General features: G+C 36.1%; 1 protein-coding gene across 10 annotated transcripts in view; it reads left to right on the plus strand.

Moving 5' to 3' along the window:
- WDR17 (WD repeat domain 17) overlaps positions 1-20,223 on the plus strand; it is a 79,388-nt gene that overhangs the window by 40,585 nt on the left and 18,580 nt on the right. For 5 of the 10 annotated variants that reach the window (XR_013825433.1, XM_079908924.1, XM_079908927.1 and 2 more), the window contains 9 exons: positions 2,657-2,748; positions 5,179-5,261; positions 6,943-7,029; positions 10,682-10,846; positions 12,336-12,538; positions 13,609-13,976; positions 14,948-15,073; positions 16,097-16,252; positions 18,967-19,031. Coding sequence is in view for 9 of the 10 variants with exons in the window: in XM_079908924.1 (XP_079765050.1) it covers positions 2,657-2,748; positions 5,179-5,261; positions 6,943-7,029; positions 10,682-10,846; positions 12,336-12,538; positions 13,609-13,976; positions 14,948-15,073; positions 16,097-16,252; positions 18,967-19,031 (1,345 nt within the window). In the remaining variant the exon portion in view is untranslated. The remainder of the gene's footprint in view (positions 1-2,656; positions 2,749-5,178; positions 5,262-6,942; positions 7,030-10,681; positions 10,847-12,335; positions 12,539-13,608; positions 13,977-14,947; positions 15,074-16,096; positions 16,253-18,966; positions 19,032-20,223) is intronic. The other 5 variants (XM_079908930.1, XM_079908928.1, XM_079908929.1 and 2 more) reach the window with 2 other exon arrangements.

Consider the following 20,223-nt stretch of genomic DNA (forward strand, 5'->3'; position numbering starts at 1 on the left):
TTGTTGGTGCAGTTTTTGTGGGTTGTAGAATAGACTGCTTGCCCAAGCACGTTGATTTCTCGGCCCTTCTATATGACATAGTCATAAAGAAAAGCCACAGTAAATCAGGATGATACTGACGCATCTAGTTTTAGCTGCATTTGTATAGATGTGCCTATGAAGGTGCAGTGTATTTTACATTATAGAAGCTTTCCTTAAAATTTTCATGTGAATCAAATATATGAAAATAAAACATGTATTTTCTAAAAATTATAATACCTGTCTTTCTCTGATACATCTGTTTTGTGAATATGAATGACTATATTATCATCACAGTTTAATTGTGAGCATGTGATTCTATATAAACTCCGCTTCTGTAATATTGAAGAACTTTTATGCTATAATAGGGTCTTTTCTTTGATCTCAGAATGATGCTACCTTTATACCTTCCTGTACGTAAAAAAGAGATGTCCTATGAAACCTCTGACATTTTCTTCCCAAATATTTTCTTCCTGTAATAAATAATTTTACACACCTAAAATGAATTTTTCACTTTATAAACTATGTAGAATGCTTTACTTATTTGTCCTAATACTAACATATTAATTTAAAACCCACTTATAACCAAGATGTAGCTTATTTTTTAGCTTATCTCCTTGTGCACAGAGATTTTTAGCCCTGAATATATGGGCTGTCAGGGTTTTGATGTCTTCAGAGAATTTGGGATTCTCTTGGAATTTTATGCATAATTTTTAGCATATGTGTGCATGTTCCTATATCTGTCAAAGATTATCATAGCTATCAGATTTTCAGAGAAGTCCATGACACAAAAAAGGTAAAGAACTACTATTTTTGTATCCCTTATCTCCTACCATGAGAAGATCTAGAAGAAGGTTTTACTTCCAAGTCTTAATGACAGCAGCTGTTCTCTGAAGCAGAAAATACTTAGTGCCGTTATAGATCCAAAGCTAATTGGAAAAAAATGTTACTTCACTAATTAATAAGTAAGGAACAGGGCTTCCCTGGTGGCGCAGTGGTTGAGGGTCCGCCTGCTGATGCAGGGGACACGGGTTCGTGTCCCAGTCCGGGAGGATCCCACATGCCGCGGAGCGGCTGGGCCCGTGAGCCATGGCCGCTGAGCCTGTGCGTCCGAAGCCTGTGCTCTGCGACGGGGGAGGCTGCAGCGGTGAGAGGCCCGCATACAGCAAAAGAAAAAAAAAAAAAAGATGTAAGGAACAAAAAGAACTAGCACTCTTTTCTGCTCCCTTCTTTACCTCCATCTTCACTTTACTTTCGATTGTGAGAGCCAACATTTATTAAAGAGGACCTGAGGTCAGAAAGGTTGAGTAACTTACCCAAGATTATATACAGAGGGAGTAGTGGTGGAGTCAAGATTTGAACCCTTATCAATTTGATGTTTAAGCCTGTGCTCTTAGTCATGGTAGTTTGCATCGTCACAGCAGGGCCTGCTGGGTTGAGATACAGGAATTGGGCCACCAGTGCGGTGACACTGTAACAGCAACGAGCTGATCATTCTTTCTTCTACAAAACGTGTTCAAGTCTCAAACCTAAAGCTTGAATAGAAATTGTGACTGTGAAAACCATTGTTTCAAATCATAACACAGAAGGCCCAATCTTACTTCAAGCTTATTTCGCTCTCTACATTGAGAATTTGCCTTAAGAAAATAAAAATGTTGTAAAATGGAAATTCTGCCACTTTTTGCAAAGTGATTACTGATGAATCACTATTGTTAGGTAAATATGGATGAAACTTAAAAGATTAGCAAAGGTTGACACTGGATGGAAGTAGAGTAGGTTATAGATGATTGCAGAATTTCCTTTATTTTTAGAGTAGATATCACTGGGAAATTTTTAGAAGTGCATATAAATATGGAAACTTACCCCCAATAATTTTAGAGCACTAAAAGGGTAGCAGAATGAAAACCCTAGAAAAAACTGGTGAGGGCTTTTCTTTTAGTATTCATAGTCATTTATCACAAAATAATTCCTCCATATTTTTACTCTTAGGAGACAGATAACAGCTATTTCTTTCTTCAAATGGAGCAAACCTCTTCTTTGACTGCCTTGCAATAAATTCAAGACCAGCTACTAACTTAGCTGCAGTTCAATTTTAACAGATTTTTTTAACTTCTTAAAAACAAAGAGCATTGTTTATATCTTTGATGGAGAAAATGAATTTTTTCATGTGTCCTGCTTAGAGAAATACTTTCCTAACCATTAAAAAAATTACTAGATGGTCAGAAAAATGTAAATACCGAATGGATATGTCATAATATTGAGGAATTTTTGATAATTTTTCTATTTGTGATTGTAGTAGTTTGGTCATGTTAATAAAAGAGTTCCTGTATTTTAGACATCCATCCTCAAGTATTTATTGATGAAAGGATACAATGTTAGAGATTTGCTCCAAAGAAATCCAGTAGGGGGCTATAGACAAAATAAGATTGACCATATTTTGATAATTGTTGAAATTGTATGATGGATTCATGCATTATACTGTTCTTTCTATATTTGCATACATTTGATAATTTTCATTATTTAAAAAAAAGAGCCACTTTGCAAACTCAAGTCTTACTTTTTCAAAAATTACATTTTTGAAAAGAATTAACATTTGTGGCAAACATTTCGTATAATGTCTAACAAATTGTTTCCTAAGGTGATTTAAATTGTATTGCTGGAGCAACTTCTCGAAATGGTGCTTTTATTTGGGATATTAAAAAGGGCAAAATCGTACAACGATTTAATGAGGTAAGATGTATTTATTGCTAGTCGAATAACATAATGCCTTATATGGCTTCACGTTTTTTAAATGCTTTCCTCTCTTAATTTATTAGTGAGTCACCAGGTGGCATTGTAGTCTTTTAATTAGAAGAAAATCCAAGAGGACATGCACGTGCTAAAATGAATTCTGAAAAATGTAGCTGAGCCTAAGATACAAAAATTCACCTAGAGTTGCATGAGAGGTTCAAAGGAATTTTGGGTCGCCTTCCACAGAATTGTCTAGGCAAATATTCAAAAGTTGGAAAAAGACTAAACTCAGAACAAGACCCAAATTATAGTCCCAATTTTGTCACTGATTAGCTCTTGACATAGGATAATTTTATTGCCTTGAAGCTGATTGTTCATTTATTTATTTATCTTTTAACATCTTTATTGGAGTATAATTGCTTTACAATGGTGTGTTAGTTTCTGCTTTATAACAAAGTGAATCAGTTATACATGTACATATGTTCCCATATCTCTTCTGATTGTTCATTTTATAAGATGGTGAAGTTGGATTATATAATTTCTTAGGTTTCCTTCCAAGTCTCAAATTCCATTTTTCCATGACAAGTTCCAAAAGCTCCTCTCTTCCTATTTGTAGTGTCACAGATTGTACTTTTCCTTCTGCTTGGAGTTAAATTGTCATCTCATATTTCCCTGAGTTCTGTTAATATTTTGTAAATACGTATGCTCTCGTTACAGTATGTTCGTTGTGAATGGAGGGAAATGTGAACAGCATCTAGGATTGTCTGTCACTTTCTTGAAATTTCATTCATTTCAAATGATTACTGTTGAAGTTTATCAAACATATAACTTACTTGATAATTATTTATATTTCGAGGCTTTAAAACCATTTATACAAAAGACTGTTCTCTCTCTGAAAATCAAGTAGCGTTGATCTTCCAGGGGTTACGGAAGTTATGTGACAAATGCAGAGCCGTAGGGAAACTTCAACAACCACCAGTGTGCAATTCTGCTCTCAAAAGAGGAAACTTTGGCAAAGGACTACAGGTCATCCTTCCCTTTCTCTACTTAACAACAATGTTCTCAGTTCAGCACTCCCCCAGCCCGCCTTCTGCCCTCCCCGTCACCAGAACGATGCATATCCCATAATAAGTAAGGATATAAGAAGAAAAGATGAATCTGGAAAAGCAACTTTGGACCTAATTCAAGAATCTTATCCTTGGATGTCAAATCTGTCGATTTCTTCTTCTAGCATCTTGGCGTCCTGTCAACTAAGTATCTTCCTATTAGCACTCGGCAGGTGCAGCCTGATTCCAGCAGCCCAGCCCTGAGCATCAGGGACATCTCTTACGTCCATTTATGTCTTTCCCAGCTCCAATAGCATAGTTAAGACCAATATCGAAACCGCTTACATCTAGGATAATAAATGTGGGGAAAATGAAGAGTGCCAGCTTCAGTTAACTAAGTTACACATGCCTCACCAAATAAAATGCAGGGCGTGAGGGAGCCATGAGTGCCCCGTTCATGGGGACGAGCACAGCTGATGGAGGACCTCCCCTCCTTAACTGAGTGAGTATAGAGACTACCTCCATTCCTGTGTTCATCTTTATAAAGCTACCCACCTGGATCCCCCAAGAAAGGTAAAAATAGCAAACTGGAGACCACCTTAGTAAAACAGCCTTAAAGCTCCGGATAAAAAAGTCACTTTAGTCTTCCCTTAAGAGCAGCCACGATTGAAGTGCTATATAAAACGGAAATGATTTAAACGAAATTCGGAAATGGACTGGTTGCAACCTTTATTCACCCATTACCTAGTTGATGAATGACATTCCTATGTATAAAATACATTCTTTGTGTTTTTAAAAATTCTCATCCTACCAGCTGTGACTGTATTCCTTTACCCTTTCCCAGTCCAAGAATACAGATAAACGTAGAGTACAGGTAAATACAGGGTGATTTGTTATAATAATAACCTTAAACCTTCTTTGTTTCATAAAAATAAAATTTTGAAATTTAGAAGAACAATCAGTAATAACAGCTGCTTGCAGCATCTCTTATACTGTAGTTTTAGGAGCCTAACTGGGTTAGAAAGCAGATAGATAAATATCTTCATCTCCAGAAGGGCTTTTACAGAAAAAGGTATTAAGCTATTAAGCAGAGCTTAATTCTACAGATGGCTGAGGAAGCAGATTCTGGGTGTTTACCAGTGTCCACAAAAAGGAAATAGAGCCACCCATTTATGTCTTAAAACAATGGTTTTGTTTCTTAAGTGTTGACAGCATTACACATTCTTTAAAGTATGTATTCAGCCTTCTGCTGTTGACAGTAGTGTCTCTGTAGCATCATCTAGAGCAAGTTCCTAATAGCAAAGTAATATTAGAAGAAATAAATAAATAAGAGGAAAAAGGGGTGAATTATTTCTTATTGATAGGTATTTTACATTTTTTGAAGCATGGAAAAAATGGAATATTCTGCATTGCCTGGAGTCATAAAGATTCCAAAAGAATAGCAACCTGCAGTGGTGATGGTTACTGGTAAGTACTATGTATGAAATTACACTGTTTATAAAAGATACATTTGATAATATCAATTGTATCATGTTAGCACATACATTAAAATGTTCGATGAGATTCCATTCGTACAGCTCTACCTACTATCATAAATATTATTTATAAGCCCGCATAGGCACATGCTACATTGCTATGATATATCAGTAATAAATAACAATGCAATGATGTTTAAAAATAAACAAACCACTAATTCTTTCTAAATGAAAATGCTACTCGAATTTTAACTAGAATACCGTTACTTACCTCAAAGAAACTTAAAGGACTTTCACAGAGTCTAATTTTCATCACATTTTGAGGGAGTGGTATTTCAGTTTCACAAGTGGTTGAAGAGGTATCAAGTGCTCTAGAAACTTGTTCACAGTAGGTGTTATTATTTTTAAAAGGATAAAAAAGGCTTTGTAAGGAGCAATAAGACCATGCCTGAGGGAAATGCCTATTTTTAGAAAGTGACTAACTTCTCAGAAATATGTGCTTTCTTAATTCTGTTGAGTCCCAGGAAAAAGGAGGCTTCCAAGAAATATATGTAAGGGAAGAATTGCCTTTGAGTTAAAAAAAATGTTTTTAATCCAGTGGTGCTACCCTATAGCTATAGGTATTGTCATCTTTGACGGGTAGTATAAGCACTTATGGTTGTTGAGAAGGAGTAAAGTTTATCTCCTCTTAGGTTTTGCTATACCCAGCCCAAAACCTTCTCATCCTCACTTTTTAATTTCAGTGGAAAATACAGTAGTTATGGAAACCAAAGATCTTTACCAAGAAGTTAAAATTTTCAGAAACGACAGTTAGTGATTTTTTTCCCTTGAAAATGACTGTTTGCTCATTGATACATACCAAAATACGAAAGATGTACGTAAGAGTTTTTTGACTAGGTGATACATGACTAGCTTTACCATATATTCTCAGGGCATTACTTATTTGATAAACACCACAGTCAATGACTAAATATTTGGAAGCGTAGATCACCACCACTCTCCAGTAACCTTAAAGTTTTGGTGGGCCTAGTGATGTTTTAAAAGGGTCTTTTCCAAAGACTTTTAAAACTTTGCAATACGTTAATTTATACACAGCTTTGTGTCCCTATGGAATCAGTAGCCCTTGCACTATGGCGATATAATAGAAGGGTATTAGAGCTGCTTTTGTTTTTGCAGTGAAAGTATATAGGATCTGTTTTGGGAGAAGGGGTCCTCTGAAGTTCTAGTTGTATCACTTAAAATATGCCATGAAAATATTATATGTCTTGCAGTTGGTGTAATAGTGCATGCACCCAACACTATAAATGAGTTGTTTTAAACATACATTTTGAACTGTTAAATTTTGAAGCTGAAATCTAATGCATATATTTTAAAATATATGTATTAAACTATGTATTTCCCTAATTAAAACTATAAGAAATAGTTTCTAAATAAAAATGTATCTCCTTTAAATTGGTTTCAGTGGGTTACCATAATTAATACTATGTGATATAAATATCCGTACTCATAATTGGTAATATTTACACAGTACTTTTAAATGTTCCTTGTGCTTTGCAGACAAGGTCTCTTTCCTAAAACACTTATGTTCAAATTTTACAGTTCTGGCTTTCTTCCCTTGAATGATGTATTTAGACTGTTGTAATTTTCTATTAATATATTATACTTAATTTCAGTATTATTCGAACAGTTGATGGTAAAGTACTACACAAATACAAACATCCAGCTGCAGTGTTTGGTTGTGATTGGAGCCAAAACAACAGGTAAGTATTTTTTCCGGAAATAAGTAATAATTACATTTCAGAGATTTTGAATAGCCATAAAGTTTAAGGTTATTTCCATAGGTAATATTCATGACTCTTTTTAGGTAATATTCCCTTTGCCTAGCCTTGTAATTGCATGTGTAACCGTCTGTTTTTATTCCGTGAGGTTTTTATATGATTTAGAAATACTGATTTCCTACTTTCAAGCTATTTCCTGCTGCTTTAAGGAAAAGCATATGACTAACTAATGAAACATGGAAATCAGTCCAATCTGTGTGTGTCTTCTGAGGAACGTGGCCCTTTCTCTGAACCCTTTTTAGGAATCTGTGCAATGGTATTTTGTTCCCCGTGACTTTCCATTGCCTCCACCTAACGCAAATGCCACGGCCTTGGGTGATTTCCCATGACACAGAACTTAGAATGGTTTTGAAAGGTCAACCTTGCTTAAGAGCCTGGCATTAAAGATCAGCTTAGATTTAAAAATTAATCCAAGTCAAACCTCCACTAAAATTGATCCTTTAAGCCCCTGCACTTCCAAGAATCTTGTGTTTCAAACCTCTCTTTGATGGGATATAAATTATCTTTAAAAATTCAAACTTTCTTTAAATATTGTGAAAACAATGTGAATTATGCTTTTCCATATTAGAGTCGTAAAATATACATACTAAAATATTAAACCCTTATTACACTGTGTTCTGAGTCAAATCACATATTATACAAAATGATGGATCTATGAGTTTCTTCCAGTAAATACAGAAGCATTTATTACACAGTTACAGGTACTTTAAAAAAAAATTTTTTTATGTGGACCATTTTAAAAATCTTTATTGAATTTATTACAATATTGCTTCTGCTTTATGTTTTGGTTTTTTTGGCCCCGAGGCATGTGGGATCTTAGCTCCCCGACTGGGGATCGAACCCATACCCACTGCGTTGGAAGGCAAAGTCTTAACCGTGGACTGCCAGGGAGGTCCCCGGTTAGAGGCTCTAAAATGAGCTCGTGACCAGCTCTTCTGCAGTATTTCCCACCTCAGTGGCCTGAAAATGCAAACAACAAACTGCTAAAGCCCAAATCCTTGACCTCTTCTTTTTTTTTTTTTGCGGTACGCGGGCCTCTCACTGTTGCGGCCTCTCCCGTTGCGGAGCACAGGCTCCGGACACGCAGGCTCCGGACACGCAGGCTCAGCGGCCATGGCTCACGGGCCCAGCCACTCCGCGGCATGTGGGATCTTCCCGGACCGGGGCACAAACCCACGTCCCCTGCATCAGCAGGCGGACTCTCAACCACTGCGCCACCAGGGAAGCCCTCTTCTTTTAGACCTTATTAGCTCTCAATTTTCACTTGCAGCCAGCCATCAATTCCTGTCATATCCTCCATCTAAATATCCTTCTTTACCCAACCATCCCTCCAGCGACTAAACTAATGACATTTGTTTTGGGACTTCTGCAAAAGTCTTCTAAATCAATTCCAGAATTCACACCTTTCGTCACCACTTCCTCTCTCTGTGTTCTCTAGGTTGCTGTCAGAGTGAGCGTTTAAAACCGCAGATGTGAGCACGGCATTCTCCTGCTTAAATCCTTCAACAGTTTCCCATTGATCTTGGGATAATGTGCAGAATCTTAGCCAGTCCTACAAGGGAGTCCCTGTATAATCCCATTCCTTTGTATTTTAGTATCACATTACAAGCCTTGCTTCCCTTTTTCCTTATATCCAGCCACAGTGGCTTTCGATTTCTTGAACCAGCCAGCTCATTTTCACCCCAAGGCTTTCACTCCTGTTTCCCCTTCCATCTAGGATTCTACTTCCCATCCCACCGCATACAACTCCTCCCAACCTGGGCCGGATATAAGTAACTTCTCCCTATCCTTCAGCTCTCAGCTCAAAAAACCACTTTTGGAGAAAAGTCTTCCCTGACCCCCATATTAGGTAAATTTCCCCTATGGTATAATAAGCCTTGGGTGCACTTAACATCATAAAATTAAGTTTTATTTGTGAATTGGCTGCTTCACCCTGTAGAATGTAAGCTCCATGAGATCAGTAGTGGTTATCTGTTTTTAGCAGTATATTATCAGCAAGACACTGTACTTCTGACCCTCACTATGCCTTGAAAAAACCAGATGTTTAATAAATATTTGTTGAATATAAAAATGAGTAGAATTACCTTGCATATGATCAACAGAACAGTTCCACATTCTTATTTCTCTGTTTTATAGGGTTAATAAGAATTTGACCGGTAGGAATAAAAATTAGAAATTAATGCAGTATGCCTTGTTGGTTAAGAAAATTTTTTTTTAAAAAAAAGTCCTTTATACTTAACTATTGTGTTTACTACCAAGCCTACCTAATAAATTTCATTTTTTATTTTTTTAAAATTTCACTATTATTTTTAAAAATCTTTTCTAAATGTTCTAATTTCTGTATTTATATTCCACTTAGCATCCTAGGAGATAAGTGAAAAACACCTTGAACTTATAAAAGTTTATTCATAAGATATTTCTGAATTTATGATTTGGATATCTGTATGTACCTTCTTTGAATATTTTTTCACTTCTAAGATTTTATCTTTATGTATCTGCATAGACATATATACAGAAATATGCTCGTGTATACGTGTAAATATTTGTATTATGCAAAATATATTTTCCCACATGGAGGAACGGGCTGTTTATCAGTGGGCCTTGGGCACATGTAATCGACACATTTATAGATTGGCATGCAGTTTACCAACTGGTGTATTTATGCATGTAAGGTTAAATAAATACAGGTATTACAACCCATGCGACAAAAATCAACAATTTGAAGTTTGGAGAAGGTTTTGATAACAGCTGGGTCCAAAACGTGTAACTTCCCCTCTTTACCTTTAAAGTCTGGGGACTGTTTATACGGTTGTTAATGTTCCTCGGGGAGACTGTTCTGACTGGTACCTGATGCCACAGGTCTGCCTAGTACTCGAATTCCGTTGGGAACAGTATTCCAGGCATGACGGCTAGGGTACAAATAGTTGCTTAGCTCTCTCACTCTCTTAGAGATAGAGCCAAGATCGTTAAAAGATCAGATCCACGTATTGTATTCCCAGAGGATTCTGTTGGATCAAACAGTTAAGCATCTCACCAGAGAGAATTGGAAAACCAATTCTCTTGTGACTTACTGTCAGATGAGACGACCCTGGCTCTGCGGGGAGCTTTCCTAGCACACTTCTGGGGGAAGCATTGCTATTTATATCCCTACCACAACAAAATTTACCAACGGTCAGGGCATGTAGTAATTAATAACGTGCCTACCAGCAGTTAAGCAAATCTCAGTCACTGACCATTCAAGACCCTTCTTAAGACCCAGTAGTTGCAAAATATAAAGGTCTGAGAAATACTAAAGTTATGAATCTAGACATCTTGAAAAAGAATGTATAGAAATGACTGTGCCATTATCTCTCATAAATAAAAAACACAACTGATTGAAAGGAAACATTGAGAAACTCTGTACTAGAGCAGTTGCTGTAAATGATGTTTTTACTTTTGTAAGTTTTCAGTGTAACTTCATTAAGGAAGCAAAAAATTCTCGTTTTAGAAGTTAGAACTGTGTGCATTTAAAAGCTATCAGTAACAAATAATATCAAACTTTTTATTTTTTTATGTGCCGTGGGTGATATTTCAGAGACATGATAGCCACTGGCTGTGAAGACAAAAATGTTCGTGTCTATTATGTGGCCACCAGTTCGGATCAACCATTGAAAGTGTTTAGTGGGCATACAGAGAAGGTGTTCCATGTTAGGTGGTCTCCTCTGAGGGAGGGAATTCTTTGCAGTGGCTCTGATGATGGGTATGTATTTTTGGATTCTAATTTTCTAGTCCTAAAATTCATAAGCTTGTAATTTTCTAGAAGTGTACTTATTTATATGATCCAACGTGTATGTGGAACTATTTTAAACATGTACTTAACAAGTAGGCAGTTAACAAGTATCTAGTTGCATCCAACTAAAAGTAAATTAAATTTTCCCATACTTAGCATCTTATTCATGATTTCTATTTCCTTATTTATTGTACTTGCAATAGATGCTTATTTCTCTCTTATTAGGAACAAAGTTAACAGAAATCTGTTGGGAAAGGGAAAAACGTCTGAAACAATAAACCTTTGTAACATGTAGAGACGAGTTGATTTTTAATAATGTTCCCATATTTAATGTGGAAAACAGCTGTACTCTGTTTTCATTAAGAATGGAATAAAAGAAGATGATTATGTATGTTAGCATGAAAAGATATTTTAGAAATGAGAGTGACATAACATTTTTTTCTGGGTTTATGAAAGTTTCTGAAATCTTGTCTATATTTTATATCCAGACAAGATACATTTGCATGGTACAGTTTGGGCTGTTTGAATATGAGATAAATTTAGGTAAGAAAAATCTTACTTGGTGCAAGTAAAAGTTGTGGTATATAGTAACCACATTACTTTTATATATAGCAGACTATATATAGTCTTTTATATAAAGCAGACTATATATAGTCTTTTATATATAGCAGAAAGAGATATGCCTTAAGAAATAAAATATGTGGTATGTCTCCTAATTGTGTAATATAACCTTTGGAATATTAATATTTTGATATTTTTCAGGTTTATATAAATCTTTAACTAAAAGATTATTATGAATTGTCCAAGCAGAGTTGACATTTGGAGGTCTTAAATTGATTTTGAGTTCAAATTGTCCTTCAGTAACATTTGTACTCTACACAGTCAGTAGATTCAAGTAATATTATGAACCCATTTATATTTAAATTTTGTACTTGATCTGAGAGTGATTCCACAGACTAAGAAACTTATTTAACTGACAAAAACATGAAGTGTTTCCTGTATTGATAAAAGCAGAGATACGAATTGATTTTTCAAATAATACCTGTCACCATACATGCTGTATTTTCAAGTTACACAAATAATTTGAGTGCTCTTAAGTTATCGTATACATGTTGTTAGTCATATTTTTCTTTGGCTTTACCTGTTCTGGATATTTTATTTTAAGAAAGCAATTTTTTAAACACATAAACTGCGAAATCATATATTTAGTATTGGGGTTAATGACCAGTAAAAGTAAGGAAAAAATATTGGAATAGGATGGCTCTAGCCTAGTTAGTTATTCATTTTAAAATAAATAAAATTCATTATTATTTGCTAAAAAGAAGAGAATCATAACATATAGTGAAACATAAAATGTTTTTTCAATATACTGAGAAATAATCATTGTGTTCCATTAAGAACATGCTGATACTCCAGATAAATTATAACTTGTATTATATACATAATATTCTGTTTTCAGTTCTGTTCGAATCTGGGATTATACTAAAGATGCATGCGTAAACGTTCTTAGAGGACACACGGCACCTGTGCGGGGATTAATGTGGAATACTGAGATCCCATACCTACTAATATCTGGCAGCTGGGACTATACTATAAAAGTGTGGGACACTCGGGAAGGAGCTTGTTTGGATACCGTGTACGATCATGGCGCAGATGTATACGGTAAAGTGTTTTTCGTGTACTTTTAAATTTTGCTATATTCATGATTATAATTTCTGAGCAAGACAGTATTTTTGAAGAAGTCTTACAGGGTTTCATTTTGAAATAACATTTATCTTAGTAGAAAGTATACATGCTTACTATTTAAATATCAGGGTACACAGACTATAATAGAAAATGTCATCAAAAATAATCAGAAACTAACTCTTGTTAGCACCGTGGTGTCTTTCTCTCTATCCCTGTACAGAAACATACACACACACATGCACGCACGCATGCACGCACGCACACATATACCCTTGCACATATTCTCATGTATGGCTTGGATTTTTCTCCGTTACCTTACCATCACCCCAAAGGTAAGTTGTAAAACAGGAAGTCCTTAATAACTTAGGTATGACGTAGTTAGCCATTCCTTTACCTCTATTTTTGGATATTTGGGGCAATGTTTTGTTTCTTAGTATAGTACAAAGTTTTTTACTATAAATGAGTTGGGAATGGAAAATCAGATTCCTTACCTTTTGCACATGATTTTACCCTCATTTGTAGCACCCAAACCTTGATGGGGTTGAGTAGGTAAATTAAGAATGCAAAAATGATTATTGAGAGCAGTTAACCCTAACCTAGTCATTGTATCCATATGCTTTACGCCAATGGCCTTTTAGTTACTGCAGTGTGGGACTGAGTGTGGGAGAGAATCCCATTTCTGGACATTCTAAAATGAAAGGTCCTCAAGCCTTTCTTTATCGTGTAATGAGAACATCCACCCACCCATGGATCACTGTGTATTCCATGGGTATGACAGTCAGCTCACTGACATACCAACTGAAATGTAATTCCAACACTTTCATCCAGGACCATCTGCTTCCTAATAATTATTCAACTCTGTATTCATATCTACAGAAGATGCTAAATACTTTTTTTACATCTGTGTATTGTTTTCAGCCAGGACAGAAATGTTATTTAAAACACTTCTCCACAACTTCAGTTCTGTGGAAGGGTTAGGAGGTACACATCAATAAAACATATTTTTCAGTGCTTCCTTTAGTAAACGGCTTTATTTCTTCCATCAGGTTTAACATGCCACCCACGTCGCCCCTTCACTATGGCCTCGTGCTCCCGGGACTCTACGGTGAGACTCTGGTCATTAACGCCGTTAATCACTCCTTTACAAATAAATATTCTGGCAGATAGATCCTGGGAAGAAATTATCGGGAACACTGGTATGGAAACTCTGCATGTATTAGATCTTCTTTCTAAATACGATTTTATAAGCGCTGTTTTCTCACTGAGTTGTGTCTCTTCTCCAGATTGTGCTGTAGAACAAGGCATGCCCCCTCTGCTGTGTGGCAAAGTGTCAAGAGACATCAAACAGGAGATAGAGAAACTAAGTGGCAACCCTCGTGTGAAAAAACTAAGATGGTTTTCAGAATGTTTATCAGTAAGTATTAGAGGAATTAAATGTGAAAATTTCCCCTTTGCCAAAGTGAATCATGACAACTTTTTGTCATTAAGTTATCACATATTTACATGTGTCATCCCAGTGTAAGAAAGCAAATGGTCCATAAGTTGTGAGGGCAATGAGACATTAAAAAAGAGACAGAAGAAGGCAATTTGCTGTTTCCACCCTACTAACACTGATAAAATCGATCATTGACTAATCAGTAGCATTTCTGACAGCCTTTAGGGTACTTCAGCTACCGATCTACCTCCTAACTTGTCAGCTGCGGCTGTGTGGTCTCCATGTCTGCTTTTATAGCAGCATGCTTCCTTACCTTCTATTCTGGCCCTCGCCTTGATATTACTATCTTTTATTATTGGCAATAAATCAACTTTTCCTTCTTAATTGTTACTTGCACTTCAGAACCGCGTGTTTTGTTTTGAAGACCCTTTTCACCTCAAGAACTATTCGTGATCTTCCACATGGTAATAGACAGCTGAGATTATTTCTGAGCTAACAAAATATGTAATCAAAAAAGTTTGCCACCGACCTTAAATGATTTTAAATTTAGTGTTATTTTATAAATTATAACAGTTTCTACTATATACATTTGAAAATATCCAAAATTTTCATATTATGCCACACACGCTTATACACACACATTTGTGTATATAGAGGCTATTTGTTGGGACTGTGGGTGATTCAAGGATCTTTTGCAACGAACAAAGCTTTTCCCCTCTGGTCCTCAGTAGACAATTTGGGTGCATGCATTAATCCAACAAGGATCTCAGAGGGCCTAACAAGCAAAAAAAGCAAATGGAAACCAGAAACAATAAATAAGATAGAGTACAGTTATTATCCTGGTAATTTTTCAAGTTAGATATGCCTGCATTATATTTTTAAAGGTGCAAAATGCTGTGGGGTTTTTAATTCATTATTCTATCTTTGGATGTTCTGTATCAACTTTTTAGCCTCCAGGTGGCAGTGACAATTTATGGGACTTAGTTGCTGTGATAAAAGGGCAAGATGATAGCTTACTTCCTCAGAACTACTGTAAAGGAATAATGCATTTGAAACATCTGATTACATTCCGAACAGTAAGTAAAGTATGCAGATGTGATGTACTCAAACACAAAATTGTTTTGCCTTTTCACTATTAAAATAGGAAAATTATTTTTTGCATATATAATTAGAGTTGGTAGACTGAAGTAAGTGAACACTGAGGACATAAACCTTCAGTAAAAACTGATCACGAGAGTATCAGTTATTTGGGGAACAGATTAAGGCAGCCATGGTTTTCATAGGTTGAATCTCGTGAAATTCTTCAAAGGTCACCTGGAAAGCCCTTGAAATGCTTTACCTTTACACTCTTACCAGATGATTGTATGTATGGGCTACTCTGATTTTTGTCTCAGAGTCCTACTAGGCTGTATTCTGGGATATATTTTATTAAAACTGTTCATATTTTATCCCTTAATGAATTTCAGTACAAAACTACTAGTCACCTTATACATGAAGCGATATGCAGTTCCAGCAGTAAACCAGTCCTGAGACCAGAAAGAAGAAAAAGCTTTTATATTTGCAATGAAGTATCAGCGGGTGACTATTTAATTGTCAGACCATGGAGAGAATCATGCCAGGGATGTGGATTTGATGGTGATAGGAAGCAGCTATTTTCATAAAGAAGTACGCTTTTAAGTCACAAACTAAACACCTAATGACTGTAACAGTTACCTATTGATAGTATAGAAACCAATTAGAATAATTTTTAGTTTTTATTTTTATTTATTTATTTATTATATATTTTTTCACCAGTTATATACCACTTTATCACTCACTACCTTTTGGCCTCTGGACTTCTGGTGAGTTTTAAGGAAAATGGGATTTAGCTTCTTCCCACCCACACCAGGCATACCCGAGCCCTACTCTTCACCACACCAAAATATTGTGTTTAAAGAGGTGTTATATTTTATAGATAAAAAGCATTGATTTAAAAAAATATTTAATTTCCAGTGCTATATGCTTATAAAATATGTGTCTGTATAATGCTTTTATAATGATCTGTTATCACGAACTGTTGCATAACAAAATTTAGATCATTTCATTTTCTTCTTAACCAGTCTGAAGCCCAAGAACTAACCACAGTCAAGATGTCTAAATTTGGTGGTGGTATTGGTGTCCCTACTAAAGAGGAAAGACTGAAGGAAGCTGCTGAAATACACTTGCGATTAGGACAGATCCGGAGATACTGTGAGCTGATGGTGGAACTTGGAGAGGTAAAATGTGCTGTTACAGCAAAACCAAGGAGTCTCACACAGTGTTCCGAGTCTCAGTTAGATACTAAATATCAAGCTTGTCTTCTTCCAGGCCTGGTTGGTTCCCTGCCAATCTGATACCAGGGGTATACCTCAGAGCGGTAGCTATCCAAGTGAGATCCCGGCTAGCAGTATCAGCATGCCTGGGAACTCCTCAGACGTGCATTTCCCACCCAAACCTACCGGATCAGGAACTCGGGGGATGGAGCCCAATGACAGGTGCCTTTCTAAGCCCCCCAGCTTCTCTTCCCAACAAGCTAACCTGTGAGAACCACTGTCCTCGACTCTAGTCTTTGATTCCTAAAACAATCTATGTTGGCTAATCTGCTCCCAGTGAATTCCCCTTGCTAATACTGTTTGTCAGTCCCACACTGACCCCCTCTGAGGGTCAGCTGGTGAAGGCGCATTCTGATCTTTAGAGAGCACGGAATCAACAAAACAGTTTTCCAAAAAGGTTTGGATGAATCCATTCTATTAAAATTCAGGATGGTGGTTTCCTTTGGGAAATGGCTGGTGACTAAAATAGAGCAGAAGAGAGGAGGGGCTTCTGTTCCTTGATCTGGGAGCTCGTTACATTAGTATTCAGTTTGGGAAGATTTATTGAGCCTTTCATTTTTTGGCATGTGTACTTTTAGGTCAACAGAAATTCTCCTACCCATGAAAAATAAAAGATTAGAAGGACACGGACTCATTCCATGGTTGATAATTTCTGAAAAGCTCTTGGTTAATTAATTTTATAATTACAAAGCATGATATTAGGGCTCTAAAAGAAAAATGGTACTGACAAACCTAGTGGCAGGGCAAGAATAAAGACATAGAAGATGGACTTGAGGACACGGGGGTGGGATGTGGAAGCTGGGGCGAAGTGAGAGTAGCATTGACGTATATACACCACCAGATGTAAAATAGCTAGTGGGAAGCAGCCGCAGAGCACAGGGAGATCAGCTCAGTGCTTTGTGACCACCTAGAGGGTGGGAGGGAGACTCAAAAGGGAGAGGATATAGGGATATATGTATGCAAATGGCTGATTCACTTTGTTGTACAACAGAGACTAATACAGTATTGTGAAGCAATTATACTCCAATAAAGATCTATTAAAAAAACTAACTTAAAAAAAAAGAATACTTATAAATAATATGAAGTAAAACTAAGCAGTAACATTACATTAAACTGTATCAAAATTAAATTTAGCTCACCTTTGTATTTCCCCATACATTAGAGAAAAACAATGAATTACTCCTTGATCTAAGATAATAAAGTGTACCATTTAAAAATGTTATTTAAAAGGAATTGCAAACTAAAAAAATGTTTAACTTAGGAGCAGTGTGAAATTTTTCTTATGAAGGAATAAAGGTATGACTTAAAAGTAACTTCTTTAACAGGGCACTTCTAGAAAGAATATCAAAAGTGAAGGAGAAAAAGAATAAATAAATTTGGTAGAACAGTGTAATTCTTTATCTTTCTGAGTTATATATTTGGGTGTATATAATTTTAAATTATATTTAATTCCAATTTAATTCAAGATAATTTAATCAGGCATTTACTTATGGAGCTAATAATTTTGTTGTTGTGCAGTTTCATCAATGGACTTAATGATCCAAAAAACTGTGCTTCCAACCCTTTAGAAATATAGGTGTCCTTATAATTGTTCATGATCACCGCCTTACAAATAGCTTCTATTTCTGTAAAATTGATAGTATGAGATTAGGAAAACATTTATTCTTTTCACTTGCAACACATGTTTTTATTGAAAGAGCTTGGTGATTTTAAAGTTAATTTAATCTACATTTCAATTTCTTTCTTCCATTCATCCCTACTATAATAAAGATGAATTTCCCCCAAAAAACATGATCATAAATAATGTAGTGTTAAAAATTCCCTAACCTGTTATTTTCAGGCTAATTACCAATTTTCTAGCTTTATTTGCAGTAGAACTTGCCTGTCTCGGAGAGCCTTAATTAAAATGAAGTTTTGATTTTTGTAGTGATATTGCAGAATATTTTCTCCTCAGTTCCCTTCTAGACTTGAATTCAGTGAAATCTGTGTCTTCAAACAACAGTCACAATCAGCCTTAATTGAACAGCGAGCTTCTTTTAGTAGTAGTCTCATTTTTAAAATATGAAGACAGGAATATCAATTATAAAGGGACAGATGACAATAAATAAAATTTATGACAATGAGTAGGGAAAAAATAAAAATAGAAATAAATGCCGTGTTTGTTAACTATAAGTAACAGTGAAATAAAAATTTCAGTGTATATATGACTTTGAAAATAGAACATAGAATACCATAGACCAGATTACTCTGGTGTTGTGTGGGAAGGTGAGTTAGTATATTTTTCAAACTCCATACTTTATGTACTACCCCTTCCCCCAACCTCCTTTCTTTTTCTCTCTCTGCTCCCCGCTTCCCCCCACCTCTCTTTCTTTCTCTGTAGGCTTGGGATTTTCCCTGCTAAATCAGGGAATTTATATATCTTATTTTATTTTAAACTATGGTAATACTTATACCCTAGGGAATGCATGAGATAGTATACAAAAAATATGCCTGGAAATCCAAACGCTCTAATAAGAACTTGTGTTATAAATATGAGTTCATTTTTAAAAAAGTCTGTTAAGAGTTAGCCCGTACAATCAAAATGGGTATGTTTCTGCTCTTCTCTTCTCCTGTTCTAGTGGGACAAAGCCTTGTCAGTTGCGCCAGGGGTGTCTGTGAAGTACTGGAAGAAGTTGATGCAGAGGTGAGGCAGAGAGTCTGTCCAAACAGATGTTTTACATTTTGTTAAAATAGAAGCAATATATAAGTATGCTAGTAGCCTTTGAGATTTTTTACTTTTATGTTGTTTTAAATGATAACTGAATTTTATATCTCCTGATACAGTAAATTAAATGAATCGGTTATAAGTCATTTGGCGTTCCTATATTTGAGCTGACATCTGATAAGAACAGTGGTAGAAGGCAAATTCCCCCATGTTGATGGAGGAAATGACAGATCAGTCAACATACTCACTGGTTAATGTATTGCTATTGAAATATAAGTGGTAAGATTTCTTGAAGGTTAGCAAAGTTCGTGAAATAGTCATTCTATAAATAATCTCAGAAATTCTCTCTGTGGACACTAATTCCTGCCATGTCCTCTGCATGTATACAAGGTAGTTCTGATGATGAAGAAGGGTTTTACCACTGAACAAGGTTAACCGGATGTCCTTGTTCTAGAATGTAATAAACAAACAAGATTTCTTCTGAGGTGTATTGGTCTCCTAGGGCTGCCATAAGAAAGGACCACAAACCGAGTGCTTAGAACAACAGAAATGTATTCTCTCCCGGCTATCAAGTTGTCAGCAGTGTTGCTTCCTGCTGGAGGTTCTGAGAAGGAATCAGGTCCGTGCTCTCCCCCTGGCTTCTGGTGGTTACCGACAGCCCTTGGCACTGCAGGCTCTGCTAAGTCTTCACGTGGCATTATCCTCCGTGCGTTTCTGGGTCCAAATTCCCCCTTTTTAATAAGGATACCAGTCATATCAGATTTAGAGTTTACCCTAATCCAGTACAACCCCGTCTTAACTAATTATATCAGCAAATGAAGTCACACTCACAGGTACTGTGGATTAGGGCTTCCACCACGTATCTCCTGAGGGGGAAACATAGACTGCTCTCTGTTCTGTTCTATTCATTCGTTCCACAGATATTTAGCGCTCACTACGTGCCAGTTACCGTAGAGGACTATTTAATGAGTAATTACCTTGCTTCTGGCATTAAAAATGAAGTTTGGTTTTCATTTCACGGGACAGGGTTTAGAAAAAAATTCAACTGTAACTCACGTGTACCCATAAAATCAATCAGAGACTAAGCATGAAATACAGAAGGATTAACGCATTAGCCGTGGGAAAGTGGACCATTCCCCAGCACCTACTCTCCCCAAATAAGTTAAGCATT

This window comes from Stenella coeruleoalba (assembly GCF_951394435.1).
Source record: "Stenella coeruleoalba genome assembly, chromosome: 21".
Lineage (NCBI taxonomy): Eukaryota > Metazoa > Chordata > Mammalia > Artiodactyla > Delphinidae > Stenella > Stenella coeruleoalba.